This window comes from Haliotis asinina, chromosome 3 (assembly GCF_037392515.1).
Source record: "Haliotis asinina isolate JCU_RB_2024 chromosome 3, JCU_Hal_asi_v2, whole genome shotgun sequence".
NCBI lineage: Eukaryota > Metazoa > Mollusca > Gastropoda > Lepetellida > Haliotidae > Haliotis > Haliotis asinina.
In genome coordinates, this window is record NC_090282.1 from 33,187,146 (window position 1) to 33,214,613 (window position 27,468).

Consider the following 27,468-nt stretch of genomic DNA (forward strand, 5'->3'; position numbering starts at 1 on the left):
ACCAAAACTTACACTCAGGAATATTCCAGCTGTATGGTGGCAGTCTGTAAATAATTGAGTCTGGACGAGGCAATCCAGTCATCAACAGCATGTGCATTGATTTGTGCAGCTTGGATACGATGACATGTTTTTCACCTTGTATGATAGGCATGTGTTGCTGCTGGCCAGTTCTGACCCGGATCTTCATGGGTCCAATACTGATACTCTAACTGGAAAATTCAGCTGACTGACACCACCACAGATGTAGCATGTGTCATGTCGTAACTCACAGAAGTTTGGTTCAGAAGTCAGACTAACTTTCAATTAACTTGTATGAAGAATTATGTAAAATTTAATTGTCTGCCACGAGCAGAGGATGAATGAAAAAAAAAAAAAACACTAAATGTGTGGAATTTATATGCTGATTTCATTGTTTTCTGATTGCGTGAATAAATTGTGATTTTGCTAACTTCAGAAGTTGGGTAATTCTTCATATTTCAACCTAGGAACACATTGTCTAATGTCCCTTTACCATGCAATCTTTGGTGTGCCTAATTTTAATGTTTCACCATTATACTATTTCATACGAAATGGATCCCAGATCAAAACCATATCATCATCGCCATATTGGCATCTTCATCAGGAATTCAAAGAAAAAAGTGGAAACTATGTCTCCAAAATATAATGTACTTTGTATGCTGGAAATGTGTATAATCCATTTTTTAATGTCTTCTTTGTTTCTTGTGCAATCAGTTCTTACTTATGACCATCTAAAATAGTGAAAACAACAGAAGCTTTGTTACAACATCTGAAACAGATGACAACAGATGAGAATTGAATTAGTTACCCTGAGTATTTTTTTTTTATTTGATCCTTTTGAATCTGAGCATGGACATGTGGCCTTTGATAGGCATTTATTGTGAGAGACAAGTAGTCACCAATATTTATTCTTTTGACTGAAAATATATAATCTGAATCATTTTATGAGTTTGATTTATGACTTGATGCAGTGCCATATGTTTATATATGGATCATGTGATTTGATTGTGCCAAATGTTTACACATGATTCTGTTGACTGTGTCACTGATGTGTATTCCACAGAGCCTTTTAGTTTTACTCAGTAATTTTATACTGTTTGCAGTTTTAGTGGCTCCTATGTCAAAATTAGGCCAGCATCTACACCACAGATTTGCATTACGTATACAGTATTCTTTGTTTATAATGAACATGTCTAAAATGAACTGATCGACATTATGAACTGTTCTCTTGACCTGGAAACTTGATGTCAGTTTCAGTCGAAATATGTTCAATGAATTGTGGTTAAAATTCTTCAGAGGCATTTAGAATTTGGTGTAGTGATGCAAGATAAACTTTATAGATGCCTACATAATAAATATTTAATGCTAAACAATTTGAAGAAGTTGGGATCGTGCATGGATAATTGTTTATGTTTGATTTCTGATGAATTTATTACTTCTTGATGGGTAAAGGAGTTGTTGATGTTTGGATGTTTTTGTAACGGGTTAAGCTATCTTTGAAGGACGGGTTGAAAGTTGTCTGAAAATCCCAGACTAGAGTAACTTCTGACCTTGCAGATTGGAACATAGACTACATTTCTGAAAGTCATATTTCATATGCAGAATTGAAGTAGCCAAAATTAATGCAAAAATTAATCAGCTGTTTATGAAAGTCTGTGTTAGTTTACCTCTAGAAAAAAATAATTGATGCAAGTGTCACCTGTAAATAACTGACCCCCTTTTATAGACTGCCTGTTTTGGTCCCTGAAATCTGGCTTATCTATAGTCATATACAGTGTGTATAAATCGTTTAATCATTCCCTAGAATCTAGAAGTCACCTTGCTAGGTTTACCTCAAAGCCCCATGACAGTTTGCAAGTTGATGGGATCTCATAGACATTATTTTTGTTGTACTTACGATGTTTTTCAGAATTGTTGATGATTTATTTCTGATGGCTTTTGCTGGATTTATGTGCCTTAATACTTAATTCTGACAGAACCATTTGTAAACCCCAACAAATGATTGTTGGTTCTGCTGATTGTGTGACAAGACAATGTTGGTAACCTCCCTTTGTCATTACCCTCCTCATGCAGTATTCTCAAGATCTCAGTGTTTGGTGTGTTGTCTATGAAATATTTTATTCTGCTTCAATGACTTTGGATTTGGGGGCACATAAATCAAATACAAAATAATTCCTTTCCAAACAATATTTCTTGAGAACTGAGATTTTACATTTTTTAACCTTCTTTCTAGTCAGTATAGAGGCTAGTAGTTAAAGTGTTATTCATCATGCCAAAGACATGGGTTTGATTGCCCTCATTGGTACAATGTGTGAAGCACATTTCTGGTGTCACTACCATGATATTGCTGGAATATTGCTAACCTCACTCATTAGTCGGTATAAGGTAGTGGAGTTCACAGAAATTGCACTATCAAGATGGAATGCTGTCGAACTTGTCTGGATCACTAACTATCAGGAAAACGATGTCTGTAACAGGAGTATTTTTGTTACATTATTTTGTAGGCTTGTTAAGAAAGCATGGCTAGTGGGGTCTGGACTGTACTCCATACCACAGCACAGATGTGAATGTATGGAACTGTCTGATTGGATGAAAATGCATTTCACTAGCATTTGTGGTCTTGAGATAGACATTTTCCCGTAGCATTTTCCCTGCCTGACATTATGAAATTCATAGTATTGACAAACTGACCAGTGTACATGAATACAGGAGTTGTACTTATTCTTTGAGAGGTATTATAGTAAATGTAGTTTGGAAGATGAAGGAAAACCAAATTACCAAGGTACTGTCACCATTATCAAGCAAGGGATCTCACTTGCTTGATAACGGTGTCAGTATCTACACTGTAACGTCAAACTCAGTGCAGTAAAGAGTTGACTGTCAATAGAACTTGTACAATGTACATATACTTCCTTATGTGAAAAAATCACATTAAATGAATATTGGTATAGGGAATGTTTTCTTCATCACTGACTCAAGTACTGATATTGCTTACTGTTAACTTGCTCCTGTTTTAAGGATACATGAACTTTTACACACAGTCTGAACCTCCAATTAGATCCTTCATTTCTCTGCCTGCTAATTAGCATGAATAATGTATTCGATGTACAGATTTGTAACTCTCTTGAGTGTGTGGGGCAGAATGCTGGGACTGTCCTAGTCTCCCAGATTAAAACTGGCTCTGTCATTGATAATTTTCAAGTGGGGATTTAATCATGCTTAATATTTATATACAGTGTATATGATTATGTATGATACGATATATATATTATCGTGATATGCTTATATTAAGCCAATACTGATATTCAGTATTTTGCAATTCAGGTAAATGTGGTCACTAAGGAAATGCATGATACCAGACAATCAAATATATTAACACCAAACCTTCTAGCCCATAAAAATACAGAGGGGATTGCTAGATATATGACTGTATCCTACTGTTTGTTAATGTTTGACTACTTATTGGTTTCAAAAGTATGTAGAGTGCATTTTGAACAGTTTATGATATGTGATATTTAACTTATATTTTTTCCTTACATACTAGTGATATTGTCATATGTTTGCATCATATACTCACTGAACGTTAGAGGTATGGTATATTTCAGGTATTCTGTATCTAATGTCATGTATATACCATAGTTATAATTTATTCTTTTGGTTCCAATGACATTCATCCTTAGTTTGTAAGCACCATACCATTGGTGGGTTTTACTAAAGTGGTGAATATCTAACACCATATTCACTGCAGGTTTTCTGATTATTCCAATAGATGAAATTTGAATGCCTTATTTAGATGCTTTGCCTTTACAAATGGTTCTGTTTTTCTGATGCATGGTGGAATACATGAATATTGCTTTGTTTCGCATTGGAAAACATCGTTGACAAGGCAACATGGTCACACCCATTGTGTGTTGTTTTAAATTGTAACTTTTAAGTGCGATTCTGGTATCCCATGGACATTTATATGGTTAGTTAAGATGGCTGGAATTTGAGTTCCTTCATTGTATTTTTTCATTTTCTGCCTTATGAAGGTTGCACCATTTTATACATGTTTGATCCTTGATCTTTGTGCATTTAGCATCATCCTCATAGGTAAAATTTTAAATTGCATTGAGCATGTTGAAGGGATTTCTTGTATTCATTTTGTTTTTGCAAGAATCTTAGAATTTTGAAAGTATCGAGTGTCTTCCTCTTCAATCTGTGAAGCAATATGCTGTTATATTTTTGTGTCTTTATTCTGGAGAAGTATTTCGCACACTCCCTTGGTTTTTACAAAGTTACTTATTAATTATCAGAGAGGAAGAAAAAATAACCAAAGAATAAATATAAAAATACTTTTTATCATGTTACCTTCCTGTTAGTCTTTTCAAGAATGTCTACCTTGTGTGAACTTACAGGTGTGTTTTCTGAGCGTACCAGCCAATAACTTGTTGCCACCTTTGGACTGTTCTTGAGTGGTAGTCAAACAGTTTAAGTTGTTCAAGGTATGAACTTGACCAATGAGACTGCAGTGTGTTTAACCAAGGTAGTGTTTTATGCTTCTGCATAAAAGGATTCATATACAGGATACAGATTGGTAAAAACATCTGTTTGTTTCTCATGTATACTTACAGTGCCTTTTTGTGATGGTGAGAAAGACTTACGAGCCTAGTAAACTGATGCAACAACATAGCTCAGGTTGTACTCTATGCCTATTTCCTCCTTCAAGTCAAACCACAAAAAGAATGAATATTTGAATGTATGTTTAGCTTGCACCTGTTAAGACTACTCAGAATAGAAATGGTTTGTCAAATATTGTTAATACTCTTACTTGTTGAGATTGTCTGTTGTCCTCAAAGTACCTTGTTATTTGTGATTCTGAGCAGGTACGTTTTAAATGCTCTAGAGGTAGCAGAACGTGTGCACTGCACAGCTGATTGCTCTTTCCAACATTGTATACCAGACAATTGGACACGATAATCTTAATCCCTGCTTCTAAGACAATTACAAACAAAAACAATTAGTACCGAATAGGTAAATTATCTGGTCTAGTGATCTTTACTTGCAAATTTGATGTTTTGCTGACAAAGTTGTGTCATCTTGTTTGTTAGTTATCGCAAGGCGATACAGTGTTGTTTTCACACCCCTCAAAAAATTTGATGAAAGTGGAATGTTTTTTTTGTCCTCAAAATTCAGCTTATCTACGGTAATGTATGTTCACAATAGTGTCCTCCTATCTGTCTTCTATGCATATCAGTTATCTCCTTTGAAAGTGGGGACCAAGCGTTTTGAGTTCTGATGAGTGAGAGATGTGTTAATGTCACTGCTTAAAGCCATATAGTGGTCACACAGTCCCTGAAACACAATATTTTACCCACAGTCAAGCCCTCCCAGCAATGCTAAAGCCCTAAATGGAGCAAGTCCAGATTTCCTCAGGAATCTCTGGTCTCCTTGGGGCTTCTTTTCAGTTTTAGTGGGTTTATTTGTTACAATCAAAAGTATTTATATTCAGAGACATGGCATAAATCTAGGGGACTTACAAAGAGGCACAGGTTACAAAGGTGACTGCAACTTAGTTGTCATTGTACTTTGCACAACAGATGAGGCCAAGTATTTCCTGTTGTCAAACTAAGTTTGGTCACAGGCAACATCAGTATCTATGTCGGCATCATGTGTATGATGTTACAGTTACTGACATACATACATAGACATATGCATACACAGAGACACACACAAGTACACACAGACGCACACATGCACGTGCGTGTCCACCATCTCTCTCACAAACGCGGGCGCGCACACGCACGCACGCACGCCCATACACAGTCACCTCGTTCGTATTGAGATTTAAGTTACTTTTTAGGGCCTAGATTTTCGAAGCTCTGTTAGTGTTTAGGTAGTCCTTAGTGCCATGCGCTAAGAGAGCTTCGTAAATCGTGGCCTTGCGCTGTAAGGTTTGCGACCTTTGTTGTGTCTGTCTGACAATCCAGAATATATGTCTTGACATTATTCCACTATTATTGCTTAAAGAAACTAGCATGTCGGTATTGCATTATGCCTATTTTGATGATTGATAATAAACCAGTATTATACGAAATGGATGTGGACATTTTTACTCCAAACAGGGCCTCTGTAATGCTACGTCTCAGGCAACCCATCTTTGGGCATTATATTCTGACCGTACGTATCTCTATTCCAGATATCAGTCCCTCGTTTGTCTAATCCAGATTGTGTTAGGTGAGTGAGATTGGTTTTACGCCACTTTTACCGATATATGGCGGCGGTCTGTAAATAAATTGACCACACAATCCGGTGATCAAGAGCATGAGCTCCTATGTACGTAACTGGGATACGATGACAAGTCAATGAAGCTGTCCACCCGATCCCGTAAGTCGCCTCTTACGACAAGCCTGGGTTGCTGAGGACCATTTCTAACCCGGTCAACTTCTTATGTACAGGCTGACATTCAAGACCGTTAATATTGCTGATTGCAGCAATTAGCAACAAACGTGGAAGCGAGTATAATTGCGAGGGTGATTTGCACAGAACTGGCAATTGTAGATTCTTCGACCTCCCATCTGACTTCCGTCCTTTTGAATTTATTAGGAGTTATTCGGTTCCCTCGGAGTGACATATTTTCACTGACAGCATTAGCCTATGACAAAGGTTACAGGTCATTAGGACCTGTGGTGACTGAATCCTTATCAGACACTTCTAGGTTCATCTGTTGTAAGACATCACATTGAAGCCACAGTAGTGGAAATATACACATATACAAAAACTGTATGAGATCTAGAGGTCTAGCTATTTATACTGATATGAATTTTAGGCGATGTAGAAATGCATTATTATTCAGTATTATGTCGTAGTTGTTTGTTTCTATGATTATTTTACCCTTTAGTTGCAACATATATTAATTTTGCACGTGTCACGGTCAAAAGTGAGCACATGTACTCGCCGTTAAGCAATTTCTATTTAAAAAAGCTGTACTTACAGCTCCGAAAATCAATTGATTTCTGTTTTGATATTAAATATTGGGGCGTCCTAAGATAACAACTGTTCAAAGATGGCCATTTATTGGTATACGGAATGCTTGTATGCCATTGACGGCTTTGTAAGACATGTTGTCTCTCCGCCAACAGGCCAGAAAACGCTAACAAACTAATGACATTAATGGCTGCCAACGCTCCGGTCGACCACGAACTCCAAGAGAGGATATAGTCCTCAGATTCACACGATTTCGTCCGTTCATGTCAAGTGTCGTTTATCCAACAGAATGTCCTGAAATAGCCAAAAAAATCAGCCGGTTATAGAGCTTGGCGACAAATCAGCAAGTGCCTGGGTTCATTGATGGTACTGGGTAATAGTTTTTATTTAAGTGTCACATGTTGAACATATGCTATGCTGACAGTGGAACACAAACACTCATTGAGTACACCTGACCTGACTCAGGTGTTAGATAATCTAAGACAGAAAAAACCCAAACCATGTTTACTTAAACCCAACTACACCAGCCTAAATGTAGGCGGTGCATGACTGAATGTTTGATTTGTTACTGATACACTGTGTATCACAGCGTGGAGGCTGAGACTTATTTACTTATCTGTTATTAGTTACTCTTACGTCCGGGTCACGCCACTTATTTAGGTGACATATCTCCATTGTCTGATATTGTGCACAATCGTTATACTGACCAATTCAAGGCGAGAATAAAATATAGATGAGGGTTGACATTGAGCAATACAGTAGACACATTTCTTAGATGAATTAATGGTTACTGGTAGTTCTTAATCATTTTGATTTAATGGCCAGATTTAGAACATTCACATTCTATTATTTATCATGTTAGGGTAATACGCAGTTTAGTTCAAAGGCAGTTGTTCATCTGTTGGTATTACAATGTAAGGCAGGTTTAGAACGTACACAGACCTTTGTTCAACATGGTTTTACAATACAAGGCAGGCTCAGAACTTACACATACGGTTATTCAATATTTTATAAGAATACAAAACGGATTTAGAACTTACACAGTTGTCCAACATGGTCTCACAATACAAGGCAGGCTTAAAACTTACACGGTCAGTTGTTTATCAAGTTAGGTCTCAAGTCAGGGGCCCGTTTCACAAAGCCAAATATCTCGTAACTTTTCTCGTAGCATTTGCACCTCCTTTGTTACAGTATGCCAGGTACAAGAGCTGCGAGAAAAGTTACGAGATCTTAGGCTTTGTGAAACGGGCCCCAGGTCTAGAATGTACACAGTGTTTTGTTCAGCTTGTTTTTACAATACTACAGACAGACTACGAACTTACACGGTGAGATGTTCTTCAAGATCTGACAATCCAAGGCAGGTTTACAACGTGCACAATCAATTGTTCAACCTAGTTTTACGATCCAAAGCAGGCTTACAACATACACACACAGGCATTCACCTGTGAAGAAAGATCTTGCAAACGCTAACTGGCAGTTGTTCATATTACTGAGGTTAGAATACAAGGCGGGCTTGGAACGTGCAGAGTTATGTATGCATCCAGTTGGTGTCAAATAGGTACACAAGTAATCCTGTTTAGTCATTAGTTCAGATACTGACTCACTCATCCATATAATTCAGCCACAAAGTCATTAAGCTCATGCTTCACTAAATACATGTAGCTCGGGATGCAAATTCATGCTAGATGCTTTCTTCAAAGAAATCGAGTTTCCCTCTCCTCGGTGTATTTCCAAGAAAGCCTCAATCCCTGGTCCCGCATGGAAGCCGTGTTACCAGGGTTACCGTACCCAGGGATAGGGTTAGGATGCGTGGGTGGATAAGGCGGGCCACCTTCCTTCTGGCTGTCATATGTTGTGGATGTGATTACACGTACCATTAGTTTTCCTTTAGTGTACTTCTCGTTGTGAAACAGGATAACATTGGGGTGTTGATCAAAGTGAACAGTTGTGAAGGTGCATGCAATCTAGCGCTTTGATGCTCTACTGTAGTTTATTATGTACCACCTCATTCACCACTAACAGCAACATTCTGCAGGTTTCAGTCACTAATCGAATATGAGTAAAAGGTCAGAGACATGGCTATCGACACTGTCAATCACTGGATTGTGTAAACCAGACTCGATTATGTATTGGCCGCCGTCATAGACCTGGAGTATCTGCAGAACTGCTGCTTTAAACAAAAAGCCAACAAAATCACTAAATCACTTGTTTGTAATCTAAATATACACAGGGATCAGTTGTCCGAGAGTATCAATCGCAAACTTAAAATAAAACGCCCTGTTTCATCGAGGATGAGTATGGATATGCTACTGGTGCAGTAAAACGGTCTTGTGGTCCAGCGTTGAAAATCGGTGAATGCAGGCAAGCAATATGTTTAGTCGCAGAGCACTGATTTTGTGGATTTGAATTTATTGTGTTGTACCCTCTAGGACCCAACCACTGAAATAAAGTTTCAAAAATTCTTTACCTCACTACAACACTTGGGTGCATACATTATATGATACAACCTTTCTATGTTAGGTATTTAGAAAGCATAAACTTGAGTATTGTATCAACATAAACAGCAGTATATAAATCAGTTATATGAGAGTCACTAATCCTGGTTGTCAGCTAGCACATGTCATCCACGGAGACGGCCACATTGAACGTGACAGAAGTTATGTCACACGGAGCTGGTTCTATCAGACACGAAACTAACGCAAAAAGTAACGTTATTAAAATCTGGAGACAAAATATTTCAGCATAAAACCTTTATTGTGAAAATGCACGAGTAATAACTATGTGACATACATGCTACGTCGGGTTCTAGAGGGTTAAATAGAGGATACTAAACGACCTTCCGTGTAATACCATTTTTATTAAACGAGTTAATGATTTGGTATCAAACGAGCGAAAGCGAGTTTGATACTAAATCTTTAACGAGTTTAATGAAAATGGTATTTCACGGAAGCGAGTTTAGTATTCTGTTTATTACTCGCCAACATAAATTGACAGAAACTGCCGCGAAATTGCCTATAGTATGAGGACACTCAGCTTTCAAGTCAAACAAGGTCTAGTAAAATCGCGACATCAATATTAGCATTGTGACGTCACAACTTTGAACCATTTTGACGTCATAGGTCAAGCGGTATTACACTGGTGTAATATTGAAGTGAAAATATTACACTTAGGAGATTAACATGTGTCCCTGAGGTTTCAAATGAAATATTCCCGTGCTTCAAATACTCAATAACACCCGGAAATTGGCCAACACATGATGTTTATCGACATTGTAAACACAAAAGTAAACCAAAGGGGTTTTAGTGTCTGCACTCGTTTACATCGAATACGGACACAGCAGTGAAGTGTCATCAGCTGGTTCTCATGGTAGCATCTGGAGTTGCTCATTTGTGACGTCATTCTAACTTTACGTCACAATATGATTTGAATGACGTCACCACTGTTGATGACACAACAAAACAATTGTTTACGTGTCAATACGCGGTGAATAGTCTTTCAGTTTCCGGGAATCTAATACCATTTAATCATGTTTTTCAACCAATCAGATTACAGAACACTGTAACGTTTGGTTTACAATGCAGTATATTCCACGGGCGAGTAATAAGGCTACATATTTCGTTATTAGATGCTACATTGTCACCTTACCACTTGGTAGCTGATCTCAAACTGCATAACTGATTTTGTACAGACGTGTTCTTGAAGGTAATGTATGGTTAAATATGAGGTGTTGTCACGTTCACAGGTATTTGACTCGGACAGAGACGTGCTGTGAATGTGTATGTGATTAATAGTCGTTGCTGCTTGTAAATTTGCAGTTTAACCTCAATACTTCACACACACCAATGACCCGAACAGTCCCTCTCACTTCATGCGTCAGGCAGGGCAGCGAGAGTACCCTTTTGGCGTACTTTAGTGTGACCCCAGTAGGAGATCGAACCACCTACTTGCCGCTCACAAGGAAGACGCTAGGTCCATTACACCACCGAGGCAATGAGTCTGTCCTTACAAAGGGACGTCCCAGAAACTGGACTGGTTAAATTGTTGAACGCCACAATGCTACAAAAAACGGGTGACAACTGAGATGGATTTATTGCATTCAAAGATGATCATACGGATAGCGAGTGAGTTTAGTTTTACGCCGCACTCAGCAATATTCCAGCTGGACCAGGTAACCCAGTGATCAACAGCATGAGCATCGATCCGCGCATTTGCGAACCGATAACATGCGTCAACCAAGTCAGCGAGGCTGACCACCCGATCACGTTTTTCGCATCTTACGACAAGCACAGTTGCCTTTTATGGCAAGCATGGGGTACTGAAGGTCTGTTCTGCCCCTGAGCTTCACGGGTCGAAAATAAAGGTAGGGATAACAACAACATCTGCAACGGCGACAACAACAACAACAACAGCAAACAACAACAGCAACAACAAATATATAACAATCACAAGATAAAAACCTTACATTAGTGGGCCATGGTCCAAAGATTACTACGTATCTCGGTATTGTCAAGGAACGCAACATACGTCGCCAGTATTTGCCTCGGCGTGACAAAGCACTTCCTGGTTCAGACATGGGTACGGCAGGGTGTGCTCCCCACAGCCCTACATATCTGCAACCCGATCGTGAGGACAGGCGATAAGCTAAGCCTGCATTCAGATCTCGGTCTCCCTGTGCAGTGCTAGGTACACGACGACCCGGCTTGATATGAACATTACCTCTACAAGATGACAGGCGTTGTCAGGCTTAACTGGACAGCTATTGAATTCAGCTGATACAGATCACCGATATACATCTGGGCAGTGGTTACAGTGTGTTCACGTTACAGGTCTAATCTGCGTGGAGGTGTACCTAAACGTAAGGTAGGTATTGCGATAAAGATTCACTGTGGTAGGGACTACGTGACAGGTCTCTTGTGTTAAAGACATGCTCATGTTTCAACGCCAGCTATACATGCACACATTTGACTTGCTCTAAACCAACAATCTCATGTCAACAATCATCCCCTGTTTACGTTGATAGGGAGTTGATGGGTTTTCTGTACCTTCATTTTCCTCATGATCTGAAAGGTTAAATTTTCGAGACCTGCACATCATCTAATACAAGGTAAAGAATACCAGAGCACCGCTCCATGAAACGGTCGTAACGCTAAGATGATCGGAACTTCTATATTTTAACATAGACTTACGCCAGTCGCAGTGCAACGGTCGCTTTGAGAAAAAGGGCCCTTTAGATAGTGTATTTCTTGTGTAAAATGTGTTTTAAGATAAACACTGCACTGTTCAGGTGAGAGTATTCTGCCCCATCGTTTGCAACCGTCATTATCACCTGCAAAGTGTTCATCCGTACAACTTTGAACTATTAGTAAAGTAAACGGACCATGCACAACAGCATGTGTTGTAAATTACTGCTGTGAAACAGAAAATGCATTGAATTTCTTTTAATCCTTAACACAAATCGGAATAGGCATATATATTGAAATAAAGTTAACAATTCAAGAGTGTGAGTGAGTGCGGGTGAGTGAAAGACCACAGTGCTCTTGATACCTTTGAGTATTTTCACAAAAGTTATGCTGCAGTGATCGTGACTTGTATTTTCTCAGTACTGTTGAAAACAACGTTTGTTATGACCTGATTAAACTATTAGAAAATATCTGAGGGGAGATTATGTCTAGCAATATTTGTTCAAAGTATCGCCCCAAAAGTGTTAATGCCAAAGCAGGTATTAAGATTCTTACTATAGATCTAGTTTATAAACTCTTCTTAATGATAGAGAACGGTTTAAATGAACCGGTCTATAGGTTAAATTCCAATCAATGCATTCCAAACGGACTATAACTATGTGTGATCTGAAACAATACTAAGCCATTTATAGCTTCCCATGAAATCAGCTATATTATGTCAGGTACATATGGGAGGTAACTATTGTAGGCTTAGAATGAGTCTTACTACATCAAGGGTTACCTCCCTTGGTGTAGCAAACGGCTGCCATTGTTGACATGGCAGATGGGACAACAGATGATAGAAGAAAACAGGTGAGTTTGAAAGGGGTGTGGATAATACATTAATACATAAGAGTTAGCTGGCAGATATAACATTCATCTATCAACGGTATACAGAGTCGGTACTGAGTACACGACAGGGGCAGGAGGGTCAAGGAAGTTCACTACTACGCATTGCCGTTGACTTTGTCAGATTGGGAGTAGAACACTGAAAAGCGTTCAGAATATCAGTAATAGAGCAAGTTATCAGGTTTGTAAGGAAACCATTAGACAAGAATTACAAGGACAACTGGGCGAAAAAGCACAGAATCCCCCTGATTAAATATGCAAAAGAGAAAGACGTTAAAATGCTGCATGCCTCACGAAACTCAAGATGGGGGTAATGTTTTCATTCCTGATGAAAGTTCTGTCTGACCTTTTCCGAATTAAGTGAACATTTGGTCAAAAGCTACTATTAAACCAATCTAAGAAAACCAAAAATAAAAATGGCCCACAATTTCACATGTGGGGTGGGATATCATCATGTGACACCGTTGTGTGTTTTCACTGGAAATTTGACGAAGGAACGGTAAATTGACATCTGTAAAAATGTCCACCTCTTTCCAACGGCCAGAACACTGCATGACGGTAATCGCATTGCCCAGGAATATAACGGCCTAAAACACAATGTGGGCGAGACAAAACAGTGGCTGCCGATCTCACGAAGTATTGAAAGACATTTACACTGTAAGAGAATCATCTCAACATATTCATTTAAGTTAAACTTCTGTTGTTGATATACACGTATTAGTTATTTGACGAAACAACTTTCTCAGAATTTCTTGGAATACTATAATCATTAAGTCCAGTACAATGCAATCGGTTTTCTGCTTGTCGGGTACGAAGTCTACTCGAGATATCGTAAATCGATCATGACTGTCAACAGTCTCTTTATTGCATGTAACAAAAAGAGACTACTCGCACCCACTGCTTTCACGACTGTGCAGCAGGGCAAGATATAGACACGAGTGTTGAAGTACCTTAACTGCTATCTCCCAAGTGCATAGATAACAGTCTTAGTCCAAGTTACACCAAGTCAGGCAAGTATAAGCCTAAAAAGTCGAATCTTTATCTACTGATATGTACCATGGTGTGACGTGTGTGCTGGGCGCTGTGTTAGTTTATGTAAAAATGGACGTGTGACTAAATTTCTGAAAGAAACGTGTCTGAAAAGGGATGAAGGCCATGAGGAAATAACAAACATTATATCTACAATTGGAAAAGTGAAAACAGTGTTTGGTCGTATCTTACGCGACGAATTTGGCAATAAATGGTATATTGTTGAAAAGATTTGTATGATGACATTGACCTATATTTGTCAGCCTTACATAAAACATTGTGCCATAAATATCAGTGAGTTTCTACAACACGGTTAATGATCCTCATCCATTATGTTCGAGGGCCAAAGAGGAAGAACTTCCCCGTTATTCCTCATTAGACTAGTTCTCTGCTAGAACTCTGTACGAAGAGACGTCGTGAAGTTCGCGTTGTGGGCAGGATGTTGATGTAGGTGTTTGGGCGTTGGAGCCTGTCGTGTGTAACGGCCGAACAAGGCGTTGATTCGAATTGAACTACGGTACAAAGCGCTGGTCTGATTTGAGAGGCGCTAAGAAGCATTTAATAGTTCAGGTGACGTTACGATGTGTTGATTTAAATCGAGTGCCGCTATGAAACGTGGGTGGCATTGCGAAGAGTTTGAGTGGTTGGGGGCATTGATGTCGTTTGAGTTGTTGAAGATGCAGTCATGGTTTGGTGTGGTCATCACCTGTATATAGTCTGACAAAAATGTTTCAGGACGGTGTTTGGTAACTTTACTTTAAAAGTATAAGTGCTATCCGTTTCCAATTTGGTAAGAGGTTTTTTTTATTCTTCTACCATTGAGGATTTTAACTGTCATAATTTCTCACTCGATAATACGAAATTTGCCTATTAGAGCTGTCATTATTTCACAACACAAGGGTGTTGGGCTACTTACCGGAACAGCGACCCGGTCATGTAAATAGGCAGGACACATGTCACATTCTTACATTATGCTCACCAGGTCATCTCACATGACTTCAAACACGTGCATTTTGCATTAGTTAACGGTGTCAATACCGGTGTAGGGCAGAGGGGGGTCATCTCAAAATCAAGTATGTCACTTAATTTTTATGATTTTTGTCAAATTGCTATTGCAATGTCTTTTCATGCACATGTAAATAACGGAGAATTTTGATTGTTTAGTTTCCATGAAAATATTTTGAGCTTGGAAGTAGTTAGGGGACAGGTTTATTTTCTAGGCATTATTCACTCCATTAAGCATATTTCTGTGAAACTACGCATGTACACATTACTGAAGTGGGTCTTTGATTTTGGGGGTTGATCACTTCCTTGTTTTCCTTGATTTTTTTCAAGATTTTTCAATCACAAAGCATCTCTTCTTCGGACAGGTCAGTATCTGATTCATCTCCAAGATGTATTAAGATTGGTGGGATGGTCTCTTCTCTAACACCACCCAGTTTCCAGTACTTATTTTCAGCTGCCAATACATGTTTGACACAGGCTTCCCACCGACTGATATCAATCTCCCCTATTGCCATGTGAACATTTTTTCAGCGTCAGACAACATGTTGTGTTGTAGCGTGATACCTTCCCCTTGATATCCCCCTTTATCAGTTCAATTGGATTCAAATCGCAATGGTATGGCGTTAGTCGTACAACCTCGTGACCAGCGTTCTTCAACATATTGTCGATGGCATAGGAAGGTGGTGGTTTGTGCTGTAACACAAGCTCATACAGCACTGGTTTTGTGGCTTTGTCAGGTCTCACGATGTTGCTTCTGTCAAACCATTCAATGATCTCAGCTCAACGACAATTGGATGTTGGACACCGATTGTCGGACTCACGGCACCTGTGGTATGGAGCATTGTCCATGACAAAGCAAGGACTTTTCTGGAAGGGCTGTAATCAGTTGGTCTTCTACATACTGTGTAAAGACAGCCCCGTTCATTTCCATATGGTAGTCTCTCGCGTCGGTGGACTTAGATTTAAATACCAAATCACACCCAGGCAGAAATCCTTTGTGTGAACCAGCCTGCAGAATTATAAGTCTGTGTCCTCTACCAGCTGGTAGCTTCCGCTTCGGTTCCTGTCTGTCAGGATGCTGCCATTGGTATGATGCTGTATGGGAGGCATTTACCCATGTCTAGATACACCGGTTCGCAAAAATCGGCGCGTTTTTTCAAATTGTTCTCAAGTAATTTATTCTTGACTTTACGATGTCATGCCGTTCACACATGGACAGTTTTATCCACTGAACACTTTTATATTTGTAACCAAATTTCAGCAACAATTTGCAAATAGTATAACGAGAGACATCAAGCTTGTGCAAGGATTTGTTTCAATCGCCGTACCGACACATGTTTATTTTGACGTCTTAGTTTTCTAATTGTGTCCCTGACAAGCCCTCGGGGCGAGGGAGGGCAAGTTTGAAATATGTAAGTTATAAAACAGACTGCGTGATAGGAAATATATTAACACCTTTTGGATCAAAAACCAGTAATCGAATGCATTATTCTTCCATACTAATATATCACAGCAGGTATTTCCCAGCTTTTGAAAAATATCCCCCAAACTAGGCTGTAACGTAATGCTGTCCGTGGTGTTCATTCTGCCACGTGCTACCAAGAGAATTACGATATCGGATAAGGACTGGCCTTGATCCTAGAATGTACAACATCAATTTATTTAATGATGTCAACTTCTTTATGTGTGACATCCACAAATCTTGCTTCTCTTATGCATTCCAGATGTAAATGCCCTTCAAACATTTCATATCTTAACTTGTCCTTAAACGCCCGACTACCAATTAACCAGACTTGTGCTCAACAGATATATTTCGGCAATGCACCGAATGCAAAATTGAACAAAGGCTTTCGGCGTGACGTGTTAATCGTGCAACTACTGTGTCACCTACCTTCTCCCTTATGTGTTGAACATGTTTCAGTTTTCTTGTTTGATGGTCAACAATATTCCAGTTATATGGCGGCGGTTTGTAAATATACTATCCCCCAAAAGAAACGCATAGGCGATTTGTATTTAAAAATCTATTAATTACCTATTTTGTTCAAACTATCTTCAAAATATGTAACAAAAGTGTTGACATCATGATTTTACTCAATTGCACAAGTAAAAAATGTGTCAACTTTATATGTTACATGAGCTATACATGATTGAAAATACAATTTTCGCAACATATTTCTCGTGTATGTGTTTCTTTTTTTGATAGTATAATAATATAGGTAAACGGCAGTAAATTATACCAGCCCACAATGTCAGATATAGCTTCACTTAAATAGTTACAAGTTTAATGAGCAATAATACACCGCCTGATCTGTATTGCTCTAGGTATTTTGGAAACGTCGATTCGCGCTGAGTGACGTTGTTTGGCGTTCAGCAGGGTTACTGTTGTCCTGTGAGGTATATTAAGATATATTATCAAGGAGAGTTAACAAATACGATAAAACGTGTGTGTTTCTACGATAGCGTAATCGTGTTATTGTTGATGACGGTGGAAAAAGTAGTTCATTTAGTTTTAAATTTGACACTCTTGTCTCCAGGAAACGATTCATGCTTCTACGATTAACATTATCTATAGTATCTGAATCATTGCGGAGTTATGCAATCTTAATAGCCGGACCAATCAGTAATCAAAGCACGAATAGTATTCCGGGACGGACCAGAAGGTACCTTCATCACAGCGAATGACCACTTCAAACTATACACCTGGAAATTAATCAAGCAACACCCCAATTTTTTCTATTGGAGCAACTTTGAAGTGTTCTGACAATCAAAATATGCCGGGTTGATATAGTTTGACACTTTTTTATTCAACAGACGATCTCTGACAAACAACTTAAAGGGAAAAAGTATCAAGACTTTGCTTTATTGCAACGAAATCCAAATTCTTAAAACTGTCTTAAATTCATGAAAAAATGGACACAATTTACTATTCATCCACAGACGTTGTTGTCAAGTGTATTAACACAAATGTCACATGGAAAGAAAGAACAGTCATCTGAGAGTCTGCACACCGACTTTCATCAATATCTAGTGTGTCCTCCCTGCGCACGCACCACCGATTCCAGACGCCTCCTCATTCCTTGGATGAGTCTCCGGATCTGATTCTGGGGGATCCTGTTCCACTCCTCATGCAGGGCAGCCGTCAATTCGTTGAGATTATGGACTGGTGGGTCTCTCTGCCTCACACGACGGCCAATAAAGTCCCACAAATGTTCAATGGGGTTGAGGTCAGGGCTCATGGCAGGCCATGGAATTCTGTCAATTGCATTTTGCCGCAAAAAATCATTTACAGCATGCGCCCTGTGAGGTCTAGCATTGTCGTCCATAAATATGGGTCTCGTTGCCAGAGGATGGTTCTCAAAATGAGGTACCACAGCCCTGTCAAGAACCTCCTGTTGGTAACGAACACCGTTAAGGTTGCCACGGATGGTAATGATATCCAACTTGCAGTTCATGGAAATGCACCCCCATACCATAACGGAACCTCCCCCAAAGGCCACAGTCTCCTGGATGTTCCGTGGAGCCATTGCTGTGTTCCTCTGCCTCCAGACCCGAGTACGACCGTCCACCATGTGCAGCAAGAACCGGCTCTCATCTGAGAAATGGACCTTCCTCCAAGAGGCAATGTTCCAGTGCAAACGGTCATTACACCAGGCCAGTCGGGCTGCCTTATGGGCTGGAGACAGTCTGGGTCGCTTGATTGGCCTCCTTGCCCGGTATCCTGCAGCTTTCAGACGATTCCGAACAGTCCTGTTCGAGATGGGTCTCCCTGGAAGCCACTCCTGTCTCAACCGAGAGCTCGAGTCGAAGGACCTGCGCCGTACAAGTCTCAGTAAAGCTCTGTCCTCCCGGACTGTGGTCTTCCTGGGTCTTCCTGGTCTAGGCAGGTCTTTAACTTCATTAGTGGCTCGGTATTTTTTCAAAAGTTTTGAAATTATGGAATGATGTCGTCCGATTTGAGTCCCGATTTGTCTTAGAGACATACCAGCATTCCTCATGCCGATTATTTGCCAACGAGTGGCCTCTGATAATTTCCTACGTGCCATGACATTGAAATGAATGAAAAACCGAATGCAATCGACAACCTGCGCTTGTAAACACCCCAGGGAAAAAGTGCATTTTTCGAAAGTTGAGGTTAAAGCAATGCACGTGCGCTGTGCAAGCTTCACGCGCGTCATATCAACCCATGAAAAGCTCATGCTGTATGTCAATACATCAAAATTGAATAATCAATCATCAAAATTACTTCGTTAAACTTTGTTAAGTTTTTATGTGTCTTTGAATTTGGTGTTGCTTAATTAATTTCCATATGTATAGAATCTCGTTTGACAAGGACTGTAACTGGTTAAATGTTATCAGTCTACAATCTTAAATTTCAGTAAGGTTTCGATAAGAATGACAGACGGGAATACGTTTCTCTACACCTGATAATGTGAGTCCATTTCAAGTCTAGACGAATGAAGCTAATTTGTGTAGCTTGGATATCATTACTGCTAAATCAAAATGAATTACGAATTTAAACAACTAAGACAAATAAAGTGACTTCTGTGGACCCGTTTCAAGCATGACTGTAATAACAATTGGCTTGGGTGTGGATGTTCGTCAATCCTGATTTTTAGGCACTATTGATATTAATTCAAGTGGATGGTTTCTTTTCCGTCCAGCTTACAAGCGTTTGTGGTCATTCAAGATTTATCAAAGCTTGCCTTCTCAGTCTCAGCAGCAGTCACTGAAAGCGTATGTAGCTACATATGGGGTCACCATGAATATGGTTTATGTAACAAGCAGGTATTCTGTACTTTCGATTATTTTTCCTTTTGAGTCGTTGATTGGACAAAAGCATGCCCGTCTCACAAGAAGGGTAATAACTGATTATATACCAGTATCGTTCCCTCAATCTTCATCAGTTCCTCACTTTAGGGAGAATCTTTGTTTATGCTTTGAATCTGTTTACCGGATGTTCCTCTTGTGAAGTTTGTAAAGATTGTTAATAATTCAGTAAGCAAGAAATTTTTCAGCTTTCGAAACATGTAAACGTTGCATGTCAGAATCTCAGCTGCGGTGCTGGATCATGCATTGGAGGGAAATCCCTTTCCGTACTGTCGGCTGTTGTAATCCCTGACCTCAAATCAGGACCAGGAAGGGCTCCATACTTACCACTGTTGTAAACCATGACCTTACACCAGGACCAGGAAGGTGTGTGGATTTTCCACTGTGAGATATCCATTTTGCCAATTTGAATACCGAAGAAGGAAGTCATGTAGCGAGGATTATCTTCTCCGAGAGGTTATTGGTCTGTTCTACAAGGCAGCTCTTCCTGATAGGGGCCTTGGTCGTTGTCTGGGTTGCCTTGGTAGTTAGATTTGGTCTTCAGCAACCCATGCTTGTGGTAATAGGCGACTAACGAGTTCAAGTGGCCAGGCTCGCTGACTCGGTCGATACAGGTTATCGTATCCAAATTTCGTAGATCGATGGTCACAGTGTTGATCACCAGACTGTCTGATCCACACTCGAATATTTACAGACTTCAGGAACACAGCGGCGTTAAACAACAAAGTTAGAAAGAAATAACATTTGCTATTGGTCCTAACATGAACAACAGTACCACTGCCCGTCTACTGTATGTAGATCTCAGCTTGTCAGCGCATTGATAGGTGCGTTGAAGACAAGGACACGTGGATAACTTATGAATGATAATGTTTTTTGTGAACCTTTATGAATATTCATCGACCTGTTATCCAACGTAATGACGTCGGCAGCAAAGAATGCTGAAAGTTTAACATGACTTTCATGTATGTTACACCTTGGTATATAAGTGATGTTCGCAAGGTGCAGCGGCAAAAATAACAGATGATTCTGTTCATGACTGTAGTCACGGCAACGACGAAATGAAAACAAGTAGTTTTTGCAGTTGTGGCACAATAAGTCACCCGTCATATCAGGCCAATCCTTCTTTTGCTTTCTTTAACACATAGTGTATTCTGTGAAGCGTTGTGTTCTCCTCGGCTAAGTGAAAGACGAAATGCTTGTCATATTCGTATACGCATTATTGCACATCAATGCACCAATGAACAATGTACGTACCTTCATGAACAGTATGGAAGCAGAATAAATTACCTTCCGTCTGAATGTGTATGTGCCATGTTTTGTCGACAGACGATGTTTTAAATAATACACTGCATTTCCAAGTTTGTAAACTTCCCTTGTGATTAGTATTATATAATCAAGCAAACTATTCTTCATGAATGCCTCGGATGCAGTCCCATTCGCACCATCGCATACAAAGACAGCCAGTGTGATGTCCCGTCTCACCCCACCCCGTCCCCACCCCTTCCCACCCCATACACATAAACAGACCGACAGACACACACACACAGAGACCACTTGACCGAGCGACCGACTCACAGGCAGGCAGACAGAGAGCCAGACACATGGAAAAAGCTTATTGTTCCGTGGGTAGAGTGTTGTCATTATCATTGTGAATCGGCTGAGGTATTTCCAATTTGAAACTTTAAACCCAGTAGCGTTTCGGTAGTTTAACGTCTGTTACGTTTGGTCGACTTCAATTCACGAGCGTACACTGTATTTAACTCGATAGCCTCTTTCCTCACGGATACCATAAGCTCATCACCACCATTACACTAACAGACTATTGTACCCTCGAGACTGACGGATCAGATACTATCAGCCAGTGCAGCAGATTCAGTGAAAGAGTTTAAGTACATCGTGACTTTGCGGAGCTATCAGCTCAAAGGGCGCTAGAATAATGTGGTGTTGGCGTGTCTGTTCCCAGTTGTCCGTGGGTACATATTGTAAGGCGATACTGCAATGGCGTCGGTCTTCACTATACAGTAAACATCAGGGAACACTGAAGGTTCGCTTGATAAACACCGCTTCTGTACACTGTCGCTCCGTGATTGTTGGTTTTGGGACATTCAGACCAGAACAGTGAATGTCACTAATGGTAAGGATTATGGATCATGTTCATTGTGATGATGATGCTAATAATAGACAAGTTAGATAGTCATGCAGTCAAATTTGGTAGTGTAGTCCTCCAGCCCCTACAAAATGCGAGATAGGTTTAGATGTATACGTCTAGAAAACGTATCGCAACACCAGAATAGTTGTAGGCTGGAATGAAGTCGTTGTTTCGATCTTCTTCACCTGCCGCTTCGCCCAAACACACTTACGCAAGGAACATGTATCAACAAATACACGTAAATTCATGCGGATCATTGATGGTATGGGGATGCTTCTCCTACAATTGTAAACTGCCTCTGGTGTCTGCAAGGGGCAACCACAGTGGCGTTAAGTATCAAAGAAACACATTGCAAAAGGTCGTTGTTCCACATTTTGATGACCACCCTCTCCGTACAAGGGCGGTTTTTATGGACGATAATGCGAGACCCCACAGATCTGACTTGGTTCGTGATTGTTTTCGTCACTAAGCCATTACAACAATACCATGACCTGCAAGAAGTCCTGATATGAATCCAACTGAGCCCTGTGTAGTACATTTTAGGTCGTAGAATAAGGCAAAGACGACCTCTAGTTCAAACTCTTGCAGAGCTTGATGTTGCTCTCCATGAGGAATGGAACCATTTGCCACAAAGGCAAATCCAACGCCTTATTTTGTCAGTGAGGAAACGTGTTTCTGATATTGTTGCTGCAGACGATGGCTACACTAGGTATTGAGGTCCATGCCAGAGTTTAGTACTTCAACATTTTTTCTAGTGACATTAGTGCTCCACTGACGTCTGACTAACAGTACCTTGTTGCTATGACAAGTTATTCTGACACCTGTTCTGTGAGTTGTGTACGGTCGTTTTGAAATGACCATGATCGAATGAAAAAGTAACAAAGTTCATGTAATTTTGTTTTATGTTATTGTCAATACTCTATTTATCACCACAATAACAGGTTTTATCACAATTATTGCTATAACCGTATAACATCATTGGTATATGTATCAGCGGAGCTCCAAAATCCTGGTGTTGCAATACTTTTCCCCGATGTATATAGTTGCTGCTACTGCCGTCGCCGCTACTACTACTACTACTACTACTACTACTACTACTACTACTACTACTACTACTACTACTACTACTACATGAAGATCAGGGGTAGACTTATTCAGCAACCCATGTTTGTCGTAAGAGGTGGCTAACGGGATCGGGTAGTCAGCCTCGCTGACTTGGTTGACAAATCCCTGTTGCTTAGATCGATGTTCTTGCTTTTGATCATTGGTTTGTCTGATCGAGACACGATTAATTACAGGCCACCGCCATATAGCTGAAATATTGCTGGGTGCTCACTACTACTACTTCTACTATCACTATCAATACCACTACCGCTGTACCACTTTTACTTTTTACTTTTTTTGTTCTTCACACGTGTTTCTCACGTTGCAAATAACTGACACCACCACTTACCTGTTATATCTTTAATCCCTTCACTACCAAATGCGTCAGTTTATAACATTATTACGCCTCTTTAAATATCGACAAAGGTTGTCATCCCAGTCATTCATAATACTGAAACAGGGCTGCTAAAGGGACACAACCCACGTTTCCCTAAGGAAATATGATATTCACCTGATAAAATTTCAATTATTGTTAGAAATGCGACGATGAAATTGATAAAATAATAAAAAAATACGTTATGTATTCCGCACCTCACATGAAGGGGAAGCGATGAAACCACTAAACCTGTCTAGGTGTGAGTGAAGTATCATATTAATACTCATCATCAGCGCCATTCTCCTGTTTACTGACACAGAATGAAGCGTCAAATAATCATCGCCATGCACTCGGCACGTTCACTTCACCCAATGTCTTTCAGCACTGTAAAATAGTTCTGGCGCCGCTTCCAGTGACCGTCTACTGAACGAAACCGCCTCACTTGTTTGGTAGCTACTTTCACCGTGATATTTGTTTCAAGAAAGTAGTGGCATATGTTATTATTAAACAGCAGTTTACTATGTCAAATAAGTTCAAAGGTTCGAGAGCACAGTAAGTGTCATGTGTTTGGTGTACAGTAATATTGTAACCCTTAATCAACACTGCAGCGTTGACATACTAACATTCATACAACATCTGAGGTTGTAGCCTTACTTCACATGGAACTTAACAACTTCATTGTGTATCCGGTTGTAATCGTCAGGGAAGTGGTGTGTCCGTATAAACAGCGTCCAAATTAACGTGGGTTCTCTGTATTTCGGGGCTCTCGTTAGACATGCATATCAGTGATGGTGTTTACCGAACTTGCCCTAAGTGCACCTGTAAAGAGTATAGTCTTCTCAGCTGCGTTCCTGAGGCGTGGCAGTAACCTAAAATAGTGGGTTCGAATCCCAAATTCGTCCTGAATGTGTTTCTAGAGTGTCATCACCATATTCGTGCTCGTGAGTTTCACTGAAGATGTTACACCTGGGACCTGAACCCATTAACCTATTTAGAGAATGGCCTACTTTTCAGCCGATCCGGATTTCCTCGTGTGCAAGTGAAAATAGACACCACAAACAACTCTGGTTACACTGAAATCTAATTCCTTGTTTCATCAGAAAATGGTATTTAAAAATGAAGTTTATTTTTAAAATTTAATAACTCCGTATTTCTATATTTCATGTCGAGGTTTAGGCAGCATACCTTGACTAAGAAATCACAGCGTGCCCCTGTTTGATGAGGTCGTAACATGATTCACAATGCATCTGGCTTACTGGCTACACCTATTATGTGCTCTTTCCTCTTATTCAGTGTAGTTCTGTAACGCACAGTGAGACTGATATAATAATTTTCTAGCGGCAGAGTCTCGTTTTGATATTTCCACGATTTCCAGGTTTCCATTTGTCAAATGCTCGCTAGGCGACAGAGCACGCTGTGCGACGTGTTTGCAAGGAATAGAAGGAGCGTAGTGCTGAAATATACAAGTGCCGATTAATATGTATATGTGCAGTTAAATGAATTAGTCTGGAATGGTTATGACACTAAGTTGCGCAACAGGACGAAACCCAGTAAACAGGAAACGAAACTGTTCTGTAATCAATGTTTTGACTTGAATCTGATACGCCACAACATAACTGAAGTAATATGATAAATGGTACGAAGACAAACCAACCCACTGAATTAGCTTTTCCTGAAACCAAATCACAAACTGTTCAGTATGCAATCAATATATGAATTTATCTTATGAATAGTTAAAAAAAACCCTTTCTTTAAACACTGAATCCATCACATTTAAAGTTTTGATTACAACTGTTAAACAATTAGATTCATACAAACAATAATGTTTAACATATTAATCTTTAACATAATTTAATGTATTAACAACATATCACGATCAGCAATCTCAAGACAGTTTCTACTAATTTGAGAATCTTACCCGAAACTTTGGTGCTATAATGCGTCAAAAGCTCTCAAACCACCTGTTCTAACGGTACTCGTAAGTGAAAGCAGACTCTGTGTACCTCAAGGCCCTAGGAAACTTTTAGTACTTGCCCCAGGTTGTAATCTGCGATCTTACGCCAACAAGACAACTATATTCCGTTGGTGCATCAAAGAAAGTGATTGCAAACTGTCTCATCAACACCTCAGGCAATTTGTGCCATGAGACCAATTGATGGTAGTGCCGTAGGCGGTCATTTGAGGATCACAGCATCCAGTGATAAGCCCAATGCTATTTCCACCCCACAGGCAAGTCTTGCATTTGAGGTTCAGAACACAATAAGGACGCTCGATAATACCCGTCCATATGTTTTTTATCAGAATATTTGAGGCAGCATCCTACTATGGTAGACTTTCCCAATTGAAAATGTCTTGGACATAACGGTTAGACACCTACGACAGAAACAGAACCAGTCGGTAGCGCTACTGAACCAATGTTTCGTTTGAACAACATACTCCAGGCTTTTTTCTACCATCGGGCGTCTTCAGGGCGTCGTTGGCATCTATTCCCCATCATCGGTGGCCAATGCCGATACTGACATTGTTAACTGAGTTGTTACAGTACCGCCCTTTTAGTGCATGTCTCTTCGTCTTCTGCTACCAACCACAGATTTGTCGAATGAAACATGATCAGACATAGGACCAAATGCTATGTTGTTATATTTAATAACACAACAATTAGAATATTCATAGCAATGATTTACAATTTACTGTTTGTACACATTTAACAAAGCATACTCTCATATTAACAGGCAATGTAAGCAATATGGCTGGGCCAATGGCAGCGCAATGGGGTAACCAACCCACTGGTAACCTTTCAACCCTTGTTGACCCCAACCTCAATGAAGTAATTGGCATCCTACATCAGCGTTATCAAGCGCAACACATATACGTAAGTATTTGCATTCGACGTTAATTTCATCCGCCCGGAAATGAACTTGTTCTGATGCAGTTTCGTACTGATAGTAGTCGTGGACATATGGAGCCGATTCGCAAAGACATTCTTAAAGTACACATCCTCCGCTGTTACAAGTACGTCATGAATTTACTTTACCCCCATACTCAGTTTTACGAAACATCCGCAAACCGACCTAACTAGATGACAACCTCAAGGCATGTAACATAGACGACTGAAATTATTTCTATTCCTGATTTCCATTAGGTCTACATAGACACATCTACTCTTACAGCACTCGTGTTCTTTCTGGGTATTCAGAAGCATTTCTATATGCGGAGCTGCATCGGAATAGGGAATATTGCGTGGTTTCATAACAAATCGTGTAACATGACGGCCGTTTTGAAGTTCATCCTCATACTTCCAGATGTTAGTTCTTCATTTTTTTGAAGACGAAAGAAAACGGAAATAATATCTGATTTTGATCCACCTCCGACTACAGTTACGCGTTTGAATCTGGCTCCAACATGGCGTCCTTCCCTTGCTGATCGATGGCATATTGACCTGTAGGCCATTTAACCCGTCAATTCTCGCATCTTTCTGACTTGACTCGGAATGGCACAATTGCTCGTGAAGAACGAACCACTTCACAACATTATAGTAACATTAAGCATTTATCAACTTTTATTGTTCAAGCCATGTAGTTTTGTGACACATCTATATGATCATTGTTTCATGGACCTGTGGTCACATATTTCGTATGAATAAAACTTGCAACAATCGAATCAGGAAGTATTCATTGAGGATATTCTAACTGCCCCTTTCGGAAACCTTCGATAGTCAGTTGTGGTCAGAAAGACCCATACACTCACGCCATATTCTACGACTGCGTTGTAGCACAATGTCTGTATTGTGTGTGCTTTCCCGATATGTCATACTTATCAGTGCTCAGCAAAGATGTATAAAGGTTCCCCAGTGAGTTGTAGTTGTAGTGTTAGGTCACTTTTGAGGTGTGTGCGGTATCGTCAAGTATGTGCTTTCTTTGAATAAA

At 39.9% G+C, this 27,468-nt stretch overlaps 1 protein-coding gene across 1 annotated transcript in view; it reads left to right on the forward strand.

Annotated features, from left to right (window-relative positions):
- The first annotated feature begins 11,504 nt into the window (after positions 1 to 11,504).
- Positions 11,505 to 27,468, forward strand: part of LOC137277843 (unconventional myosin-Ic-like) — a 52,740-nt gene continuing 36,776 nt past the window's right edge. The window contains exons 1-2 of the mRNA XM_067809808.1: positions 11,505 to 11,844; positions 26,275 to 26,414. Of these exons, the coding sequence (XP_067665909.1) occupies positions 26,289 to 26,414 (126 nt within the window). The 5' untranslated portion in view covers positions 11,505 to 11,844; positions 26,275 to 26,288. The remainder of the gene's footprint in view (positions 11,845 to 26,274; positions 26,415 to 27,468) is intronic.